The 21,274-nt window shown below is 37.3% G+C and overlaps 2 protein-coding genes across 2 annotated transcripts; one reads left to right on the top strand and one right to left on the bottom strand.

Moving 5' to 3' along the window:
* Nucleotides 1–3,641: 3,641 nt before the first annotated feature.
* Nucleotides 3,642–9,230, bottom strand: rsad1 (radical S-adenosyl methionine domain containing 1). The gene is made up of 9 exons (XM_084131568.1): nt 8,993–9,230; nt 8,771–8,904; nt 6,689–6,893; nt 6,236–6,601; nt 5,949–6,012; nt 4,644–4,791; nt 4,490–4,544; nt 4,208–4,311; nt 3,642–4,100 (listed from the first exon to the last, which is right to left on the bottom strand). Exons 1-9 carry the CDS (start codon nt 9,155–9,157, stop codon nt 3,908–3,910), a joined length of 1,434 nt encoding a protein of 477 aa, XP_083987694.1. The 5' UTR covers nt 9,158–9,230; the 3' UTR covers nt 3,642–3,907.
* Nucleotides 9,231–15,087: 5,857 nt separating this feature from the next.
* Nucleotides 15,088–21,233, top strand: LOC311066623 (GTPase IMAP family member 9). Its single transcript, XM_084087904.1, has 2 exons — nt 15,088–15,224; nt 18,879–21,233. The coding sequence occupies exons 1-2, from the start codon at nt 15,209–15,211 to the stop codon at nt 19,901–19,903; spliced, it is 1,041 nt and encodes a 346-aa protein (XP_083944030.1). The 5' UTR covers nt 15,088–15,208; the 3' UTR covers nt 19,904–21,233.
* The last annotated feature ends 41 nt before the right edge of the window (nt 21,234–21,274 follow it).

Genomic DNA, 21,274 nt, shown 5'->3' on the forward strand with positions numbered 1-21,274 from the left:
TCAAAGGTAATTAGAAAATGTTCAACATCATCATTTTCTGTTAATTTTTCCAGTCTAGGCTCATGAAAAGATCGAGACTGACCTGCTGAAGACATGGTGGGGTGGATTGACTCTATAGAGGGTGAGGCTTGGGCCTTTGAATGATCCACATTCAAATCATAGTCCTCAGAAGGGTCTGGCACTGTGGAAGCAGGATCTGGTACTGGAGATGTGCGAACCGCTACCTCCTGCTGCAGAAGGCGAAACTGATGCTGTAGTGATTTGAACTGGTACTCCTGGCGGTTAGTTTCCTCTCTCAATTTTGCTTCCCTGGTCTCCTGTTGACCCATAAATGACCGCATGATCCCAGCCAGGTCACTCAGCGTTGGCTCTCTGCCATCTTCATCCTCACCACCCGATGCTCCCTTTAGTGCTTCACCTTCCATTGCGTCCTCACCTTCAGCCCGGTGTCCTCTCTCTATATGGGTTGACTCAGTCTTCTTATTCCCTGTCTGGCCACCTCTTGTCACTCTCCCTCCTCGCATGCTTCACCAAAATGAGGAAAAAAAAAACAAAAAAAAAAAAAAAAAAACCTTGCACTCCTCAACTGGCTAGTCCCACCGCTGCCACCATATGTCAGGGACCAAGCAGTTAAGCAAGAGGAGTCACAAGGGAAGTTCAAAAATACGAATTTTTATTTCCCAAAAATCATAATAACAAAATAAAGATAAAATTTTGGGCCCACAAAAAAAAATCAAATACACAGACAGTAACTAAAGCTCTGAACATAAAAGACTCAAAAATACAACTGACCTCTAACACAAGAAACAACAGGGACTTATATATTGGCTGATCAGACCAATTTTGACACACAGGGGAAGACTAACAATAACACTATTACATAAACTACAAATAACAGCAAAATCTACCTAAAACTTATTCCAAAAGAAATGTACTTTTACTTAACCTTAACTCAACAAAAATACTCAATATAATATAAATCTAAACCCCAAAATATCTAAGGAGAGAATGAGCTACACCTCCCCCGGACATAACAAACAATGGTAGTGTCCAATCAGGCCACCTCCCCTATAAAGCTGCTCCTGCTCCAAGCGCCACCCCTTTAAGCCAGCCGACTTCCTGGATCTCTCCCGGTGTGGAATCCAACACTGGTAAGCTCAGAAACAAATAATTATACAAACAGAATGACAATCCAAAAGCAACTAATGGTGCGCGCTCCCAAAAATATACTTCTGTATGGTCAACTAAATAAAGTATAATGTATGTAAAATGAACTATGTGTCCTGTGAGTTATTTGTAACTAAATAAATATTTGCAACAAATGTATAATGTGTATAAAAAAGTATATAAACTAATCCTAAAGAAAAACCGCATAAACTCAGGAAAAATATAAGTGCATGAGGTTACCGCTTTTGGACTGGTTGTGAGGCCATGGCTGTGGCCATCACAGGGATGGATTATCTCGGCAAAGGAGAAGTGCTCACTAACACAGATTTAGACAGATTTGTGAACAATATTTGAGAGAAATGGCCTTTTGTGTACATAGAAAAAGTCTTAGATCTTTTGAGTTCCATATTAAAATAAGTCCACGCCACAATAATAGCGATAACGGCACAGAGAAACCATATAGCTGGATTCACTTTCAGAACGATTTTTTTCCAGCTGATGAACGATAAAAACACTGACAGCCAATCGGAATCCATCCTTTTAAGCGACAGACAACAAAACTGCAGCACACACTTATAATTAACAGAATGATATCGTCCGTTGGTGGGGAAGCAAATATAGTTATATAGTTATTGTTCTTGGTGTGAACGGACCTTAACCGTCATGTAAAAATAACACATTTTCCTTCAACCTTGAATACACGTCTTAATCATTATTTTTAAAGTAAAACGTGATTTACTTAAAGTCCCCCTGCAGTCAATAATTGTATTCCTTACAACTCATCTTTGATCATAAAAATTGCATATTTAAATGTTACTCCACACCCTGTCATTTAGTATACCTGGTTCTATGAATATGCAAATTAGCCCCGCCTCCACTCACACCAGCTCAGAGATCCACTCGCTCAACTTTACTGTAGTAAACACTGCACAATGGCAAGTGGAATTACTAGTTTAATTCAGACATATATGTTTGAACCAGAAATTGATTCAGAAGAAGTGGAAGAGTGAATTATACAGGCTTGTGTACATGTCAATGTATCAGAAAGGTAATGCGTTTTATGTATCAATCTCTACAACGTCGGACACATAATGGCAATTGAATATGTTGCTAATTTTACACAAACCATTTTCACATTCTCCATCTCAGAGTCAAAGCAGCCTTCTAAAAATCAGCATCCTTAAAAATAATGATAGGAAAAGCCCCGCCCTGCACGTTGACGGGATTGGTTATGAGTTTGTGGAGTAGAAATTAGGGGCGGTCTTTGGTTCACTGCCGTTTTAAGGAGAAAATACTCAGCAATGGTGTTGACTGATGAATTTTACATTTACATTTAGTCATTTAGCAGACGCTTTTATCCAAAGCGACTTACAAATTAGGACTAAATTAAGCGAGTCATCATGAGGAGGCAAAAACAACGCAAGAAGTGCTCAAAATACAAAGTTCAGGCATTATTCAGAGTAGCATAAGCCCGATAAGTGAGGTTTTAAAGGGAAAGTTTTGAGGTTTGAAAGGTTAAGTGCTCACGGAAGAGAAGGGTTTTCAGTTGTCTTTTGAATGTTGTCAGGGATTCTGCATTCCGGATGAGGGTGGGGAGAGCGTTCCACCAGCATGGAACTGTGAATGAGAATGTTCTGGAAAGTGATTTTGTGGCTCTCTGTGATGGAACCACGAGCCGTCGCTCGTTGACCGATCGTAGGCTTCTGGTAGGGATGTAGACTCGTAGGAGTGAGTGAAAGTAGGAGGGAGCTGAGCCTGTGATAGATCTGTAAGCAAGCGTCAATGCCTTGAACTTGATGCGAGCAGCGAGAGGTAGCCAGTGCAGTGAGATGAACAGAGGAGTGACGTGGGCCCTCTTGGGCTCGTTGAAGACAAGACGAGCTGCAGCGTTCTGGATCATCTGTAGAGGTTTGGTTGCACATGATGGAAGTCCAGCCAGAAGAGCATTGCAGTAGTCAAGCCTAGAAATGACCAGGGCCTGGACGAGAAGTTGTGTTGCATGCTCAGTTAGGAAAGGCCTGATCTTCCTGATGTTGTGCAGTGCAAACCTGCATGATCGAGCTGTCTTTGAAATGTGATCTGTGAAGGTCAGCTGGTTTGTCTTATGCACATGGTATAATTTGCACATGGTTTGTCTTAAAGCATATTTAAAAAAAAAAAACCATAGACAAGCAACTTTTTTTAAATTTGTGATGAAACGGAAGCAGCGACAGATATTTTCTTCCGAATTGTGATGTACATATGGATTATCGACAAAGAAAAAACTTGATTTTATGCATTGGTGATTGATTGGATTTTGAGATGTGGGCAGAGTTTAGGCAGAATAAATGATTGGACAAGTCCTGCATATGTCACCAGAGAGAAGTCTGTCATTTTCAGTGGAAGATATGACAGTTATGACATCTTGATTAAACATCACAAGGTCAAAAAAATTAAAAGTAAGCAAGGATGAATGGTTTACAATGAGACATGTATTTAGAAAATATAGAATTTAATTCTTCTTAAATATATAAAGATCATATCATCCTAACTTTTTACTTTATGCACCCTGAACCCCCTAAACAAATTACACAGAATTTTAATACAGAAATTAAAAGCATGTTTACATTGAAGAGGTGCATTCAAGTCATGTATGCAATGCTTTTTTAATGTTCTGTATTTGTGAATAAATGAATAGGTAGGGGGGAAAAAACGTGTCACGTCATTGACCCACGCTCCTTCTTCAAGAGTAAACACTTCTTCAATCTCCACATGGATGCATTTGTTTCATGTTTACCTTATTACCCATTATCTCTGTCTCATGTTTCTCTGAATGTCTGTGTTTCTGCTGATGTACAGAAACCCTGCTTTGGAAAAACGTCTCTAATTCTAGCAGCATTGTGGGCAAGATGCTGTCCAGGAACGCTAATCCTTCCCAGGAACACCGCAGACCCCTAAAAGAAAGGTAAGCATCAGGGGGGAACTGATGTATAAGTAAAAATGAACTATCACACTTGGGTTACTTTAAAAGTAAAAAGAGTTTTGTAGCCATAAACATTACCTGTCATTAAGTATTAGAAGCCCGCCTGCTTGCAATTCCTGAACGTTTTCTGACATCCCAAAAATGTGTTGGAGGTCAGCTTCTGGGCTGAATAACTCCCAGTGCTACACCATTTCATAAGCAAAAATATCAAAGGCATTGGTATATATAAAGAGCATTAGCATTTCAAACTACCGTTAAATATTAACATGTTGTATAAATATGTATTTTGTAAAAAGCAATACATAATTGGTTTGAAATGTGACCTGAACTATGCTGTGTTAAGAAACGGTCCATTTTTACCTGCTGGGTGATTCCTTCATTCATACGCAGACCCATGACCAAAACCTCCTCCAGCCTGCAGATACAATTATGATCTGATTCAATAACTCAGCAACAGACTGTGGGATTGCTTACACAGCTAGTTGTGTGTGGACTACATGTCAGATGCACTTGCAGGCCATGATGGTCAAGCTGTATTCGACGGCGTGTCCCGTGACCGTGCCGCTGAACCTCCCGTATCCAAACATCTGGCTCTAAAGTCTGGGTTCGTGCTTCTCTCTGAGCTCCTCCCACTGTACGCGGCACAAAGCGCCCATGAGCCCCTAACAGATCATGACAAATCTTACTGTGTGTTTCTGTAAGATCAGTCTCTCATAGTTTATACACTAACATTCTAAAGTTTGAGGTTGTGTGTGTGTGTGTGTGTTTATATATATATATATATATATATATATATATATATATTAGTCTTCTGCTTACTAAGATTGCATTTATTTGATCGAAAATACAGTAAAAACAGTAACATCTGAAATTACAATTACAATTTAAAATAACTCTTTTCTATTTTAATATATTTTAAAATGTAATTTATTCCTGTGATCAAAGCTGAATTTTCAGCATCATTACTCCAGTCTTCAGTGTCACATGATCCTTCAGAAATCATTATAATATGATGTTTGATGCTCAAGAAACATTTATTATCGTTATTATCAATGTTGAAAACATGTGCTGCTTAACATTTATGTGGAAATGTTGATACTTATATCAGGATTATTTCATAAATAGAAAGTTCAATGAACAGCATTTATTTGGATTTCTTAAATGTATTTATTACATTTATTAAAGCATATATTAAATAGAAATCTTTAATACACGTATTCACTGTCACTTTTGATCAATCTAATGCATTCTTGGTGAATAAAAGTATTAATTTCTCTCTTATCTTATCTTACCACAAATGTTTGAATGGTATCATTAATTCCACGAAAATTTAAGCAGCAAAAACTGTTTTCAACATTGATAATAATAATTAGTGTTTCCTGAGAATCAAATCATATCATGATGATTGGTATTTTCCTGTCGCGTTCATATGTAAATTGCGCAATATAATTTTGTCCATTATATCAAAAGATCCAAAAAAGCCCATAGATTTACCAACCCATAGACCCTCCCCTCAAAGAAATCAGGACAGAAGTGGTTGAAAGTGGACAAAAGAGACGGATTAAAACACCAGGTGTAAACGGGAATCTGTTTCTCTCATCTACTTGTGATCCAATCAACCAAAACGCATCTTAATACCAGGTGTAAACAGGGCCTTAGAGTTTCATGACTGAACTAGATATTATAAATCATTATAAATGTCTTTACTGTCACTTTTGATCAATTTTGTGCATCTTTGCTAAATAAAAGTATTCATTTCTTTCAAAAAATTCTTGCTGACCCCAAATGTTTGAAGAGTAGTACATGAGCATGAATGTACCTGGGCCTACACCGATGTACTGATGAGACCTCCAGTATCCGATGTTGTGTTCACTGACAGCGTTCTACAATGAGCACATAATCAATAAACCAAGATTACACTTAAACATTTCAAATAATGATATAATATAGCATTTATTCATTGAGCAGACACTTTTATCTAAAGCAAATTGCAGTGCATTACATGCCTGGGAATCAAACACATGACCTTGGTGTTGCTAGTACTAATTCTTATTTTGATACTTTTTACAGCTTATAGGTATAAGTACATAAGAAATCATAACTTACATTTTTGGCAAAGCTGGACACCTCATACTGGCAAAACCCAGCATTCTCTAAGACTCTGCGTGCTGATTTGTACATGTCAGCAGTGACATCGTCTCCAGGCACGTTTAGTTCCCCGGTTTCAACCTGTTTAAAAAGCTGGGTACCCCTTTCCAAAGTCAGCTGATACAGTGAGACGTGATCGTCACAAACCGGCAGCAATTTCTCCAGCTCACTCTCCCATGACTTTACGCTTTGACCTGGAAGAGCAAACATGACATCCACTGACACACGTCCCGGGCAGAGCGTCCTGGCCTCTGACACTGTGCGGAGAGCATGCTGGGAGTTGTGATCCCTCCCTAGTGTCCTCAGGTGATCCTCATTCAGTGACTGTGGAAAATATCATTAGATCTATGGAGACTCTAAGTATGTTTACATAACATCTGACAGATTGTGGCTTGTGTGCAAGCAGCGTACCTGAATTCCAATAGAAAAGCGGTTAACTCCTGCCAACATGAAGTCCTTCAGACTAGCTTTTCCAGCAGGTGTGGGGTTCACTTCCAGGGTGACCTCTGCATCATCTGAGAGATGGGCGTTTTTGGAAACAGTCTCCAAGACAGCAGCGATCGTGGAGGGCTGAGCCAAACTAGGTGTTCCTCCTCCAAAAAACACTGAGCTGATCCTAGGGAACAGTACAGCACAAATTAAAGGGATCGTTCACCCAAAAATTAAAGGGGACCTAGTATGCCTCTTTTTTTTACTCCACTCCATTTTTGAGTGGAAGGAAAAACATGCTGTTTTTGTGCATGTATCTTTAAATGCAAATGAGCTACTGCTCCCCGCACCCGCTTTCCAGAAGAGGGCTGTGCCTTTACAGCTTGTGCCTCGGATACTGTTTGGTTTTGATTATCATCTCTATTGTGGTCAAGCTAACGTGACATTGCAGTTCATCATCATGAAAGTTTATCTTTTTAAAGCAGTTTTAAAGCAATATATCAGAGATCTGGATGCCAGACGAAGCGTCCTGTGAGTATTAAACTAAGTTCTCTTTCATGTGTTATTGTGCTTAACACTATGTGGTATGCATTGTGTTCTAACCATGAAATATTTTTTCAATTAAGTTTTTATTACATGAAATAGCTTCAATCATACAAATAAAAAAAGATTTAAAAATAATAATGATTCTTGTACTTAGGGAAACGTTGCTATATGGCAACGCTGTACCACAATGGAATATGGTCAAAAAAGTAGTTTTTCTATAAAATTAAGATTTTCTTTTCTATTTAAATGCACATTTCTCTTAAAATTGATAGATTAATATACTTGGAGCTCATGCAAACCAAAAATAAGTAGATCCCTATCATTTAATCCCTATAATTCCCTATAATTTGGTTAACTCCTCCTCACTCTCATCACATGGAAGAGCTAGCTCTGCACTCTTCCTATTGCCCTCTCCATAAAATATTGCTGTATTCATTTTCATGTTATATATACATAAATACAACTATACTAAAATAAAAACTTCAAACAAATAAATAACTGCAATCATATTGTTGATGCTACCATCTATAAAAAATCCCAAAGGGGATTACTGCAATTCCACTGTATTTATGTATACATACCTATTTTTCCACAGTGGTACAGCGTTGCTATGTGAAAACATTTATATTTTCTCAATTTACAGTAAAACTATGTTAGACAAAGTTGATTTGTGAATAAAAATATCTAATTTACTTATCAAAGATGCTGCAAAAAAAAAATCCCCCTTGAGAAGAGATGTTTAGGAATGAGGTTAATAGAGCAATTTCTGGAGCACTTTTACAGATGTCTTCTGTGTGAGGGTGACAGTGTTTTGGAGGGACATTCAAGTGTAATTTGACTTAAAAACAGCACGTCATTGGCTACCGTAAGGCCTACCCTTTTAATTCTCAAAGCGCAATATATTAAAAAACAATTCCGAATAACAAGGAAATTAGTAGAAATTAATTGTTGCCATATGGCAACTCCGTACTATAAAGGGTTAAACTGTCAAATACACACAAGGTTATGTCCAAAACACACAAAGTTCACATAAACACAGTCAGTTATGTCTGTGAACGTAAACGGCAAGTAAAGAAATTGCATGTGGATAGTGTGTATTAAAGTGAAAGGAGTGTGATATACAGTACCTACTGCTATGCTGTTAACATGAATCAAACAATAAAAAAATTGCTCTTGATTGAATAACTTTAGTAGCTTTACGAATAATACATTTCTTACTTGAATGCTGCTGTTGCTCCGGCAAGGACATAAACATTCTTCAAAATATCTTATTTTGTGTCCAACAGAATCATGAAACTCATAGAAATTGATGGCAGAATTTTTATTTGAACTATCCCTTTAAGTAGGTCACAAATGCACTCTTAAGTTCAGCTTCTTGCATTTAATATAAATTTAAACTAGAATACACTTTCATTTAATTGGAAATAACATGCACTTATGTATATTCTTTTAAAAGTAGATTATTTCCGTAATAAGTTCTCCTTTTATAAGTGTGCTCATTCACTCTGTTACACTGACCGGGAGACTTGACTGAGTTGCAGTAAGGTTTGTGTCTCTTTCTGCAGACATTCTGTCATGACCCCATGGTTTTGACTCCGAGGAATATACTTGTTGAAGTTGCAATAGGAGCATCTTTTCAGGCAATATGGCCACTGTAGAAAAGGAGAAATACAGACAATTATAATAGGCTACATTTACCTTCTTTCATTTTGCCAGTGACTGGCTTTGACAATCACTCACATGGACATAAAGTGACGCTTCATCTGCGTGAGGAGGCAGCCTGTGAGTGGCGATAGATCTCAACCGTACAGAAGCGACCGCCCTTCCCAAACTCTGCAGAGCGTGATGTTGTCTGAGTAAAGCTCGTCTCGGCCATAGACTGTAAAAAAATATGTCATATGACATACTGTAGTCAAGTTATGCTTCCATGTGTGCTGCTTGCTTCTGCCATGTTTTCTACACGGCGCTATTTCCCTGCAACACACACTTGCGTCACAAAGCTCAACTTCTGGCTTTTGTTTGTTTTGTGTTTTTCACACTTCCTTTATTTTGAATATTGCCAATATATTGGTTGCCACAAAAAAAAAAAAAATATATATATATATTGGTTGCCAATAAATCCTTATTTTTAAGGAATTGGTTTAACAGGGATATTAATCATCTCATGAATATGTTTGATAATTATGGAAAGCTTTGAACATACGAACAATTAATGCGAATCCATAGTTTCCCTGTGCATTTTAAGGAATTTAATTATATCATTAAAGCTATTTCCCCTACTCTGATTCATTTTATCAAAAGTCATATTCAATATAACTCCACATTAATGACAAATCCAAAATTAATATTAAACGGCATTGAATTGGTTGATTAAAAAATGCAATAATAAACATATTTGTACAATATTTCAAATACAAAATAAAATAGCACCTAGAGGAATTTTTTTTTTTGGAACTCTATTATTGATCATATTAATTGGAAGAATGCTTGGTTAATCCCCTTTAAATAGTGCATTAATAATAAAAACAAAGAAATGCATTATACAATTTTACATACCATTTACCCTGTTGCAAGATACTCGATATTGACGATTAATGTTCTTTTTGTAAAAGTGGGAAAGTGTTGACGCATTTGTTTTTCGAATGCAAAATTTCTGGAAGGAATTGGCAGAATTTATCTTTAATTTAGCAAAGATTAAATACTATTTTACATTAAAAGATATTATTGTGTATTATGAAAACAAAGTTAACAAAGGTCTTGAATGCATTGTTAATGTATTTATACTGTTGGCAAAATTTTATAATCATAAACAAAAATATTTAAATTCATCCCCAATATTTAAATTAGAATTATTGTTTCATGTCTTCACTGAAATTGTTAAAAAACAAAAAGTCATTAATGTGTTTAAAATAATTTGATATTATTTTTGGATCCCCTGCTACCAATTACAGTAATGTCACTCTTTGTTTTGTAATATTGTATGCTATGCTATGTTTGTTACTTGTTCTGTCTGCAATAATAAAAATAATAATAATAATAATAATAATAAAAGTTTGTTTTGTGTTTTAATATGTTAATAATAATAATGAAAGTAGCACTGTACTGTATTATTATGAGGTGATGTTTTTGTTATTTCCTTTTATATATTTTTAATATTTTCATTTGTTATTTAGTTTGCCTTCTAAAAATGCATACCACATATTAAAATCAATCAAACCGTACTTAAAAAAAAAAGCGAAGAAAATGAAAGAAACTTAACTAATCTCCCGATGGCGTGGCTTCAACATCAGTTATTTGCACCATTTTGGCAGAAAATGCAGCAATTGTTTTAAATAAATCACTTCGAGACCAAATTACTAAACCTCAACAACATGTTTTTTTATTCCCTTTTGTTTTGTGCTATCCAGGCCTTCTGTAGTTTCCTTTGTTTAAAGTCTCCCTGTGGTGAAAATCCAGATTTTAATGTTGTTTATGTATGTGGTGTTTTTAAAATGCTATTTTGAACCAAAGTCACTGGTGTTTCTGACACCACAAGCTATGGCGTGTGGAAAGTGCCTTGGATGACCTAACGAAGGAGACAGTCATGTGAGAGAAGGGGTACGTCGCACCACAGATGCGTGACACTAACATCGCCACCACAATAAATTAATATCTTACCCTCATGGTTTTTTTCTAGCTTTCTAGCTTTCCTGTCAATCATTAACTTTTTTTCTTTTACTTTCCTATGTGTTCTTGATACATATTGTGTAGAAAGTCTGCAGTGTGACTTGATTGACTGACCGAATCTTAATGATTATACCTGTTGCTTCTTATTAATTAAGCCCAATCTCTGTGTTTGGATACAAGAAGCCATCTTTCTTTGATCCAGACATGTCCTGTGAGCTTGTTGAGTTGTTGACAATAAGTTCCCTTTGCTTGTTTGATATGTTTGATATTTTGAATAGGCCTACATTGAATTCTAGTTTGTTTAATTTCTTTGATCCTACATATTTATTTAATTTGTTAAAGCTGATTTTAGATGTATGCTTTAAAACATGCTAATGTGTTTGTATTACATTCATTGTTTCTATTTTGTTCATGGTTTTATTAGAAACCAACAATTACCATCACTTGTCATTCATGAGAAATGTCTACTCCTACATGTTAAACTGAGGAAAAAAAGACTTTCTAGATATTGTGTATTGTATGTCATTAATGTAATCTCTATACTATTTACAAGCATAATAATACAATTAAAAATTATACACCATCAGAGTTGCTATTTTGTCATTTTCACAATTATTAACAACAACTTTAAAGATGAACAAATCAATTCAGTAATTCTAATTTATCAACATAATATTCTGGAATGTGACATTTCTGAGTTTTACTTTTGATATCTTTGTAATATGTTGATTTTACTTAAACTTGACAATGGGGGAATACTATTGTAATGGAAAAATTTGATTTCCATTGATCTTCAACACATATTGCAAAGTAATGTGTCACATGTCTATATTGTGGAATGTGAACAGGATATATGTATGTTTGTACATCTGTCTCCGTGCAGAGTGAGCCAGGATGGGGATAGCTGAAGAGTGACCTTCTGACCTTAGAGGTCAGGATGCATCTAAAATTTCTTGGTCCCAGTGTCAGAAGTAGTGATGAAGCATGTGCAAAAGTGTGTCAAAGTTAGTGGAAAACTACTAGGAAAAGCAACAGCTGAAGGAGACCTTGGTAAAGAATATAAAAGGTGTCGCACAGCTCCTCCTCCTTGTCTTAGGCAGGCAGGCTCTGAATGTCTTAGGCAGGCAGGCTCTGAATGTCTGCATGACTGTCTGACCTTCTCTTGCAAGAGAATAAATACTTTTAAAAGACAATTTGATTCTTGGTGTCTCTTATGCAGTGATGATGATTGTTTAATTATTGTTTTTGCCACAACACTATTCAATGCACTCATTTCACACTATTCCACATTGCACCCCAATGTACGCTCAATGGCTGTTCGAATTCACTCACTCCTTTTCATTCACTCCTTCAAGTGAACAGTATTAGTGGACTAACGTAGGGAATAGTGAATGAGGGTTTAGGGGGCGATTTCGGATTCAGTCAAGGTGTTGAGGTTTCTTGATAATTGCAGACAGGTGCGTTGGAGCAGGGTTGAAACTGAAGTGTGTAAGATGGTAGCAGGGATGGAGACCCCTTGTCTATACAAATCATGATCTTTTTGGTTAGAGCAGGGGTTCCCATGTTCCCATTTCATATTTTGGAGTCTCTACTGCAGGGTTCTCCTACCCTGCTCCTGGAGAGCTACTGAAGAGCTACTGTCCTAATGTCCTCGACTTCAGTTCCAACCCTGTTATAAATGAAATATTATAAACAATATGCATTATTTGATATTTTAAAAATAGCCTTGGATATTTCACCCGCAACCTGCTCTAGCCTGATTCCCGACCTGCAGCTGAACCACAAATTAAACTATACTGTCAGTACACAATAGTTACGCAAATGAATTAGACCAATCAATGCATTTATTTCCATTCAAAGGGATAGAAACCAAATTAATAACGTTAGGCATAAATGATTCCTTATCCTATGGCTCCCTCTACTGGGGAACGTTAATATCACAGCCTTCATCTTTCAGTTGAAATGGCTGATGGTTTAGAGCAGGGGTTATATACCAAAAATACAGTTATAATAGATGTATGTATTTCTGATGCTCAGGAGGAGAACATCAAGTTCTAAACCAGGGGTTCTGAACTGATTATTGGAGCTTAACTCTGCAGGAAAGTGGACCTTGAGGACCAGAGCTGGAAACCCCTGGTTTAGAATTTACTGTTCTCCTCCTGAGCATCAGAAATTCATACATCTATTATAATTGCCCCTCTTTTTGGTCTGAGGTTACCATTATGTTAGTATTCCTTTGTTGTCACAAATTAAAGAAACTATCATTTCTACCGTCACCTTTTTTTTTTTTTTTTACTGTTAATACTTGTTGTAACCTCTTATTTATTACATGAAACTAAGCATGGTTGCTTAGAATAACTTGTTCTCCACTTCATTTAATGTTGAAGAAAATGTTAAATGACAAAGAAAATTAAGGAAGAAAACAAGGAAGAAAGAAAAAATTGTGCATTGGCTCTTAGGGCTATAGCGTCCAGGATGCCATGTTTAATTTGTTGTACTTCACTTCAACACAAAAGTAACAGCTTATATATAACAAAAGTAATATATAAAATATGAAACAGGGAAATAAGTTTACTAATTAGGCTACCGTAAAAACAATAGCCTATAACATTAATGAATAATCATGAATTTACTTAAAAAAAACATTACCAGCAAAAAAGCACAGAGAGATATTCATGAGAATGGCAAAATGTATGGACTTTTTTCTAATTTTATTATTCATATCCCAAGTACACTTTTATAGAAGCATGAGGGACATGATTTTTCAGGTGTCAACTGAAAAAAAAAAATATAATTTCCCATATAAAGATAAAATGTATGCCATTATTTTTAAACTGTATTAAAGGAGACATTTCAATTGATACAAAAAGCTTTTAGAAATAGATTTGGTGACCCAATAGGTAAAATACACTTAAAAAGGTCAGAGGGACTCAAATCATACCGGTTTCGTGGAATGACTCAAATACATCTACTAATGCAAACTTTTACATGCTTTTAAAGGCGATATAACCTACATGGAGACGACGTATGTAGGCGTCTTTTAAGGTGATGTGCCTATTTAGACATACATATTTTTCATACATGTCTCATATACGCCGTCGCCACGTCGCCATCAGGTATGAGTTCCTACTGTGCACTCGCCGAGTAGATCTCTGAGCTGGTGAGTGAATGGAGGCGGGGCTAATTTGCATATTCATAGAACCGCCTAAATGAGGCAAACGTGTAGAGCTATTTTAAGGCATGAATACCTTCTTTTTTTTTTCAAGCAAAAACCGTTTAAATATGCAAGTTTGGTGATCAAAGATGAGTTTTAAGGGATACAATTATTTAACAACAGGGGGATTTGTGGGTGAAAAAAATCATCACCCACAATGTCTTATTTATTTATTTGTTTGTTTATTCCATTCATTTATTTTTCCATGTCTGTGAATCCACTTTTACCTCTATTTAGATGATGTAATAAGCTGTACATGCGTCTAGCCATGGTCAGTTATGTTCAGTTGTAGAGGCTATTTTGATCGATAAACATTGTTAGTATTAGTAGGTCATGGAAAAGGTAAAGGAACACGAACCCTGAGTGTCAGACATCAGGACAGGCAATTAAAAACACAGATTTATATACAATTATTAATTAAAAAGTTAAAAAATTAAAAAAACTAAAGGTAATATATATATATATATATATATATATATATATATATATATATATATATATATATATATATATATATATATATATATTACCTTTAGTTTTTTACTCTATCGTGTTGGTGTACATTTATACCAACTATTAAGCCAAACACATCACCAACCAACTTGTCTTGTGCCCTGTAGCTTAATGGTTGTGTTTATCAACCTAGCCTATACATATTTTAGAGGATTGTTGTCATTTGAAAACATTTTTGTTGTTCAAAAAGGACTGAACAATCAGTGTTTAAGATGATAAGAGACATGCATTTCATACACAACAATATATTTTAAAAACACAAAAACTATAACCAGCATAAATCATATTGAACAAAATGTATTTTCAGTTGAAACTGTGATTCCTCTGCCATATGATTCAACTCATGCAGTCAAAATCGAAGTCATGTGTTTGTGTTGGGTGGGGTGTTTGGGCAAGTGAGTGATTTCAATTCCCCATGTCTCCAGGCCATATTCCATCCAGTAGAGCTTGTCCATTATCAACAGAGATGACAAAACTAATGTAATGTGGTATCTGACTAATATTATTTTTTAATACTAAGCTCTTAGCATCAACAACAATAAAACAAAGAAGCCTCTGGAAACATGCCTAAAAGAGCAGGTAAGTTTGATATTACTTCATAACATGCAGCGGCTATTCTTTGTGATAATTGCAGATTATATAATATTATTTAAAGAGTCTGTACTTTCATGTCTATGTTTCTTAATTCATTTAAGTACACTTTTAAAAAGTGAACTGTGTAAAAATGTCAAATTAAAAAACTAAAATCATTTGTTGTTAACATTTTGTCATGCTTTCGAAAAGTTCAATTATTTTGATATGTTGATTATAAACATACTAAAGCACATGAAAAGTACTTGATTATAATTTTAACTGTAGAGTGTTATTTGACATTACATTTGAAGTTAATATATTTTAAATGTACTAATTTGCAACTTATTATGTATGTATAATTGCAAATATATTTAAATACAATTTCAATAGAAATTACATGAAATTATATTTTAGTTTATCATAAATGCTTGTCAGTACATTCAGCATAACTTTAACCATATTTTAAAGACAATAGAAGTAATTATGAAATGATAGAAGTAATTATGAAATTACATATAGAAGTCTGTGGGTTCAACTAACTGCATTTCATATACATTTATAATACTTTAAATTAAATTGTAAATAACATGCAATTAATTATTAATCTGAAAACATTAAATAAATTATAATTTTATTTAAATTATAATATTTCTGTAATAAGTTCTGCTTTTAAAAGTATGTTAATGTTTAATTTTTTCACAAGGGTATTCTGACTCTAAATGCATCTGGATAAGTATGAATTTTGAACACATGCACTGAATATTTCTCTTTTTTCTTATTTAATCAAGAAGTCTAATTTACAACTACACTGCAAAAAAATTATTTAAATAAATTTCAACATTAGAATAAGAAATAATGTGTTGTTTCGACTTAAAGTATGTATTCGTGCTTGACCTAAAATATTAAGTTTAGTTAACTTTAGTTTAGTTTAGTTAGGGTTGGATATTTAATTTATCTCAACAAATTTTAAGTTGTTATATCTAATTGCAGCAACATTTTTATTATTACAAAATATACATGCATAACAAAACAGAACAATATTATTTAAAAATTATTATTATAAACTATTCAACATGTTGGTGACATCACTTTATAACAGTGTATGGAAAAATATAAATTCTGTCATTATTTACCCTCATATTTGTTCCAAACCTGAATTATTTTCTTTCTTTTATGGAACACAAAGGGAGATGTTTCATGCTGCTCCACACCTCGAAAAAGTTTCAAATAATACAAGAAAAAGAACCATAAGAGTAGCCAAGTGTGCGCTATACTCCAAATCTTCTGAAGTCATACACATATTTTGTTAATAAACCAAAATGATAATAGAAATGTACAGAAAATATTCCCCTCAACTGCAGCTCTCAAATGCCATTCTGCATATTTGAACTGTAGTGTTGTGTACTGTTATTGCCAAACAGATTTAAACCATTTTTTAAATCTGGCTCTGGGGGTGTCAGGCGTTGCAGAAGTAAATCCAAAAGGAGAAATGCACTACGCAGAATGAACAATAAACACAGTATTTAATAATCAAGGAAGCGCAATACAAAGACACAACAAACATAACTTTAACAAAAAACGGAGGAGAACACAGGACTTAAATACACAGAGGATGATGATTAACAGAATGGAGAACAGCTGAGGATTAATCAAAAACCATAGTAACAAATGAGATCTCAGGCAGTGACAATGACAAAGAAACTAAACAAGACATTGAAAACATGAACATGACAGTAGCTCCCCCTCCCGGAAGGCATGTCCTCGCACTGATGAAAGTTCCAACTGTTGATGGAGGAAGGGTGGGGGCATTAGAAGAGGATGAGGATCTGACTGAGGAAGACACCACAGAGACAACGATCCTAGGAACTAGGGATTGAAAAAGGTGGGAGAAGCTAGGGCAGAGGTAGGATGATAATCCAAAGCCCAGCCAGGACGAGGGACCACGGCAGAGTTGACGGAGGGAGGAGCCATGGTGGAGATTTGGCCATCGACACCAGAGGGATGATGGACGGAGATTGAGCCGAAGGATGTGGAAACCTGGGCACAGACGAAGAGCCAGTGAGACCGGGCAACACCAATGGTCCTGGAGGCCGAAGCGGAGCCGTACTGAGAAGCATCCGAGGTGAAGCCAGGGTGCCAGAGGACTAAGGTGGAGCTGGAGGGAAGGCGGAGCCTGACGAGGCTGAAGGAGTGGACGGATGACGATGTCTTACCAAGACGGAGCTGGAGAGACGTGAGAGCCCAGTGGTGCAGCAAGGACAATGGTCCCCGATGGAGCCGAGGGACGGAGGAGCCAAGGTGAGCCGACAGGTCGACGGGCCAGGTAAAGTGACGGGATAGACGGCTGGAGATCCTTTTGATTAGGCAGAGCTGGAGACTGGAAGACCCAAGGCAAATCCATACAGCATAGTGGCGTCAGGGAAGGAGCAGAGGGATTGAAGGGAAACAGCCAAGGCGGGGCCAAGGAACTGGCTGACTTTGGAAGAGGAGGCAGGAGAGGGAAACTGGGTGGGATCTCTGGAGACACAGGAGACTTGAAGCTGGGCGGGACCAGTGGTGACAGGAAACTTTGGAGATAATCCTCTTCAAAATCCTCATACACATTTAAAGAGGCAACCTGCATCGCACTTTCAGCAGCAGGAGTGTTGGCGGTGCTTTCCTCCATTCCTCCTACTCCACTAGCACTCCCACTAGGACAGACTGTGTTGGACGCTCAGTCCATTCTTCTGGCTCATGCATCATGGCAGGCCCTGGCTCCACGTTTGCGATTGGCTTTCTCTCTGTGCAGATTTGGGTAGGGGGCTGGCTGGGCTCTGGATCTGGAGTGGGGCTGATGTCGTCCTCAGTGGGACAGATGAATGCTAATCCATTATTCACCAACACCCTCTCCACAAACTCTCGAAATTCTCTCGAGGCATACCAGCCAGGCATACCTTAAACTGCTAATTTAGGCTGGTTAGAAAGAAAAAAACACACGTGGCAGTCGGGGAAGGTGGTAAGACAAACCAGGTCTAGAAAGGCACTAGTATGGTCCTCGAGATTCTTGTTTCCTTACTCTAGACAAAGCAGCTTGAAGGCCAGCAAGTCCATATTTTAAATCCTTATTTCGGTCTTGTGTTCTGTCAGGCATTGCAGTAGTAAATCCAAAAGGAGAAATGCACAACACAGAATGAACAATAAACAGTATTTAATAATCCAGGAAGCGCGATACAAAAACATAACTTTAATATGAGACAAATAACAGAGAACACAGGGCTTAAATACACAGAGGATGATGATTAACAGAATGGAGAACAGGCGAGGATTAATCAAAAACCATAGTAACAAACGAGAACTCCGGCAGTGACAACGACAAAGAAACTAAACAAGTCAGTTAAACTGAACATGAACGTGACAGGGGGAAGATTTTAAGTGAATAATGACTTAAATTTCAGCCTGACTTCAGAAGAAAGAAGAAGACTTGGAATATAGCGCACAAGACATATGGACATTATTTTATGGTGTTTTCGTCCTACTTCTTGACATGGTGATTGAGTTCCACTGAAATGAAAATAAAGCAAATGGGTTTGAGACAACATGAGGGTGAGTTAATAAAGACACCATTTTCATTTTTAGTTCAGATAACTTGTGTTCAGGTAACTGTGTTTTTTCCCCCCCTAGGGTTTGGTGATGTGGAACTAAGGATATTGGTTATCGGGAGCAGTGGTACATCTCAGTTCCTTCTCACCAACTTCATTTTGGGAAGGGAGGAGTTCTCCGAGAATGTTTTTAGCATTACAAGCAGCCAGAAAAATGTGGGAGAGTTTGTAGGAAGACGGGTTGCAGTAGTCAACGGACCGAACATGTACAACAAAGACCTATCCAAGACCAAGATGAGGAAAGAGCTGAGAAGATCAATGTGTTTGACGTCTCCTGGACCTCATGCCGTACTCATCGCATTCGACCTGGAGAAGATCTCCCCTAATGACATGAAGACTCCCAAGCTGGTTACAAATAAATTTGGGCAGAATGTTCTAAATTACACAATGGTCCTCTTGGTTTACGACGGGCATCTGAGAGACAGAGCGCTTAACGAAAAAGTCATGCGAACCGACTGTCACCTGTGTGAGCTTGTGGAGCAGTGCAACGGCCGCTATCACGTCTTCAGTAAGAACTGGAGGAACCAAGCTGGGAACAGGGAGCTCCTACATAAGATCGAGCGGATGCTGCAGGCAGTGGGTGGACACCATTACATTAACCGATCTTACAAGAGGGCAGAGGACAGCATCAGAACCGAGGAGAGAAAGCTACGCAAGAAGAGACACTCTGAGATCAAGAGGACGTGCCGGGAACTGGAGGAGCAGTTTCGGGGGGATGAGCTGCGCTGGCAGATGGACAACTACAATGCGAGTGTCGGGGCAGGAATCAGGGACAAGGCCGAAATGCAGAATAGCCGGCTCAGGACTACACTGGCTGTGGGACTAGGACTTGGGTTTGTTGCTGGAGCAACCATGGGAATGATCGTGGGCTCTGTGGAAGGGCCAGCAGGAATGGTAGTGGGAGGGGCAGTGGGAGGGGTTGTGGGCGGGGCATCGGGTGCCGCTGCACAGCTGGCCATTCAACACTTGGATGACAGAGTGGGATCCCAAACAGCCAACTTTAATGCAGCTTTTATTAACCGCTTCTTTCGGGCACCTCCGGTCTGAATACAGAAAGATGAAGTTTTAGTGTTTTTTTCCTTTTTCTTTGAAGTATGTCTGGAACTGCAAAAATAATCCCTGCATCTAAATATGCCTACTTCCTTACTATATATTATGCAGATAACAGTATGTGAGATGTGTAGTGTGTCCAAATTCATAGTATTCATAAATTATAGGTGAAAAGTACCCGGATGACCTACTACTTAAGCAGAGATTCTGAAGTGCGTATCTGATGGTTACTTTACTATCCCATGAGGAGTTGTGAATAGAGTGCAACGGCCAGGTTCAGGAAGTAAAAGCTCCATTTATTTTCACCATAGGGTTATTGATTTTTAACAAAAACTTTTAAACCTTTAATGACAGATTTGTTGTGACCTCAAAGGTTGTTAATTGGTGGTATAAGCATTTGTTCAAGCCATTTGTTCACATTATTTCAGCTTATTTTTTGAATAGTTGTTTTTAACAGGGGAATTCGTGGTGAGAGAAAATTCCACCAATCAGTCGCGGCAAGCAAATCGCACAAAAAGTTTGCAGGGAACACCCACTAACCCACTTTATGGCAGTGAAGCAAGGCAGTGAGGTCGGAAGTAGCGACAGATTTGTCTTCCATATTGTGACAAATTGTTAGCATAGAAATCTAGATGCACCCTAGCGGCAGCAAATTTAATTTGCAGCCAGTGTGGTCTAGCAACTCTCCATTGGCCGTCAGGCCAATCACATTGTGTATAGAGTCGGTGGGCGGGCTTAACATAATGACGGCAGAGTTGTGACAGTTCTGCGTGAATTCCCTGCTACTTGAAAACAAAGATGGTGGCTGCTGCTGGCAAACAGCAGAGCTTCGAATTGGCTTTGGCTGCGACTCTGGAAGACTTGGAGTTAAGCTTTTCTTTGAGAAAAGAACAAAGAACGGCACTAAAGTCATTCTTAAAAAAAGAAGATGTGTTCGGAGTTTTGCCGACCGGATATGGCAAAAGTTTAATCTATCAACTAAGTCAGCTCCGCTGGTGGGAAAACACGCTGGTTGGTTTTAGTGCTTTTCTTTTGCATGCAGAGGGAATTTGAAAGACAACCGTTATCCGGTCCCTCGGATTGAACCCTGCCAATGGTGTGTTCCCAGACCCAACATCTTTATGTGGGTCTGGCTTGTCAGGCTAACGTACTAGCTAATTGATCACTGATCGCTAACACCCAGCCCTATCGACAGAGGTAACACAATTAAAATGGGACTTGTTTTCAGTATTTGTATGTTGGGTGTAAACAATGAAGACAATAAAACAGCAGATATAAAATAACATATGTATTCAGAAATGTGTCACAAACAAATGACACATACACTGTAAAACCTAAGACTGAAAGTTACTAAACTAAATGAGTACA

The sequence above is a fragment of the Abramis brama genome, assembly GCF_963993115.1.
Source record: "Abramis brama genome assembly, chromosome: 1".
Classification (NCBI taxonomy): domain Eukaryota; kingdom Metazoa; phylum Chordata; class Actinopteri; order Cypriniformes; family Leuciscidae; genus Abramis; species Abramis brama.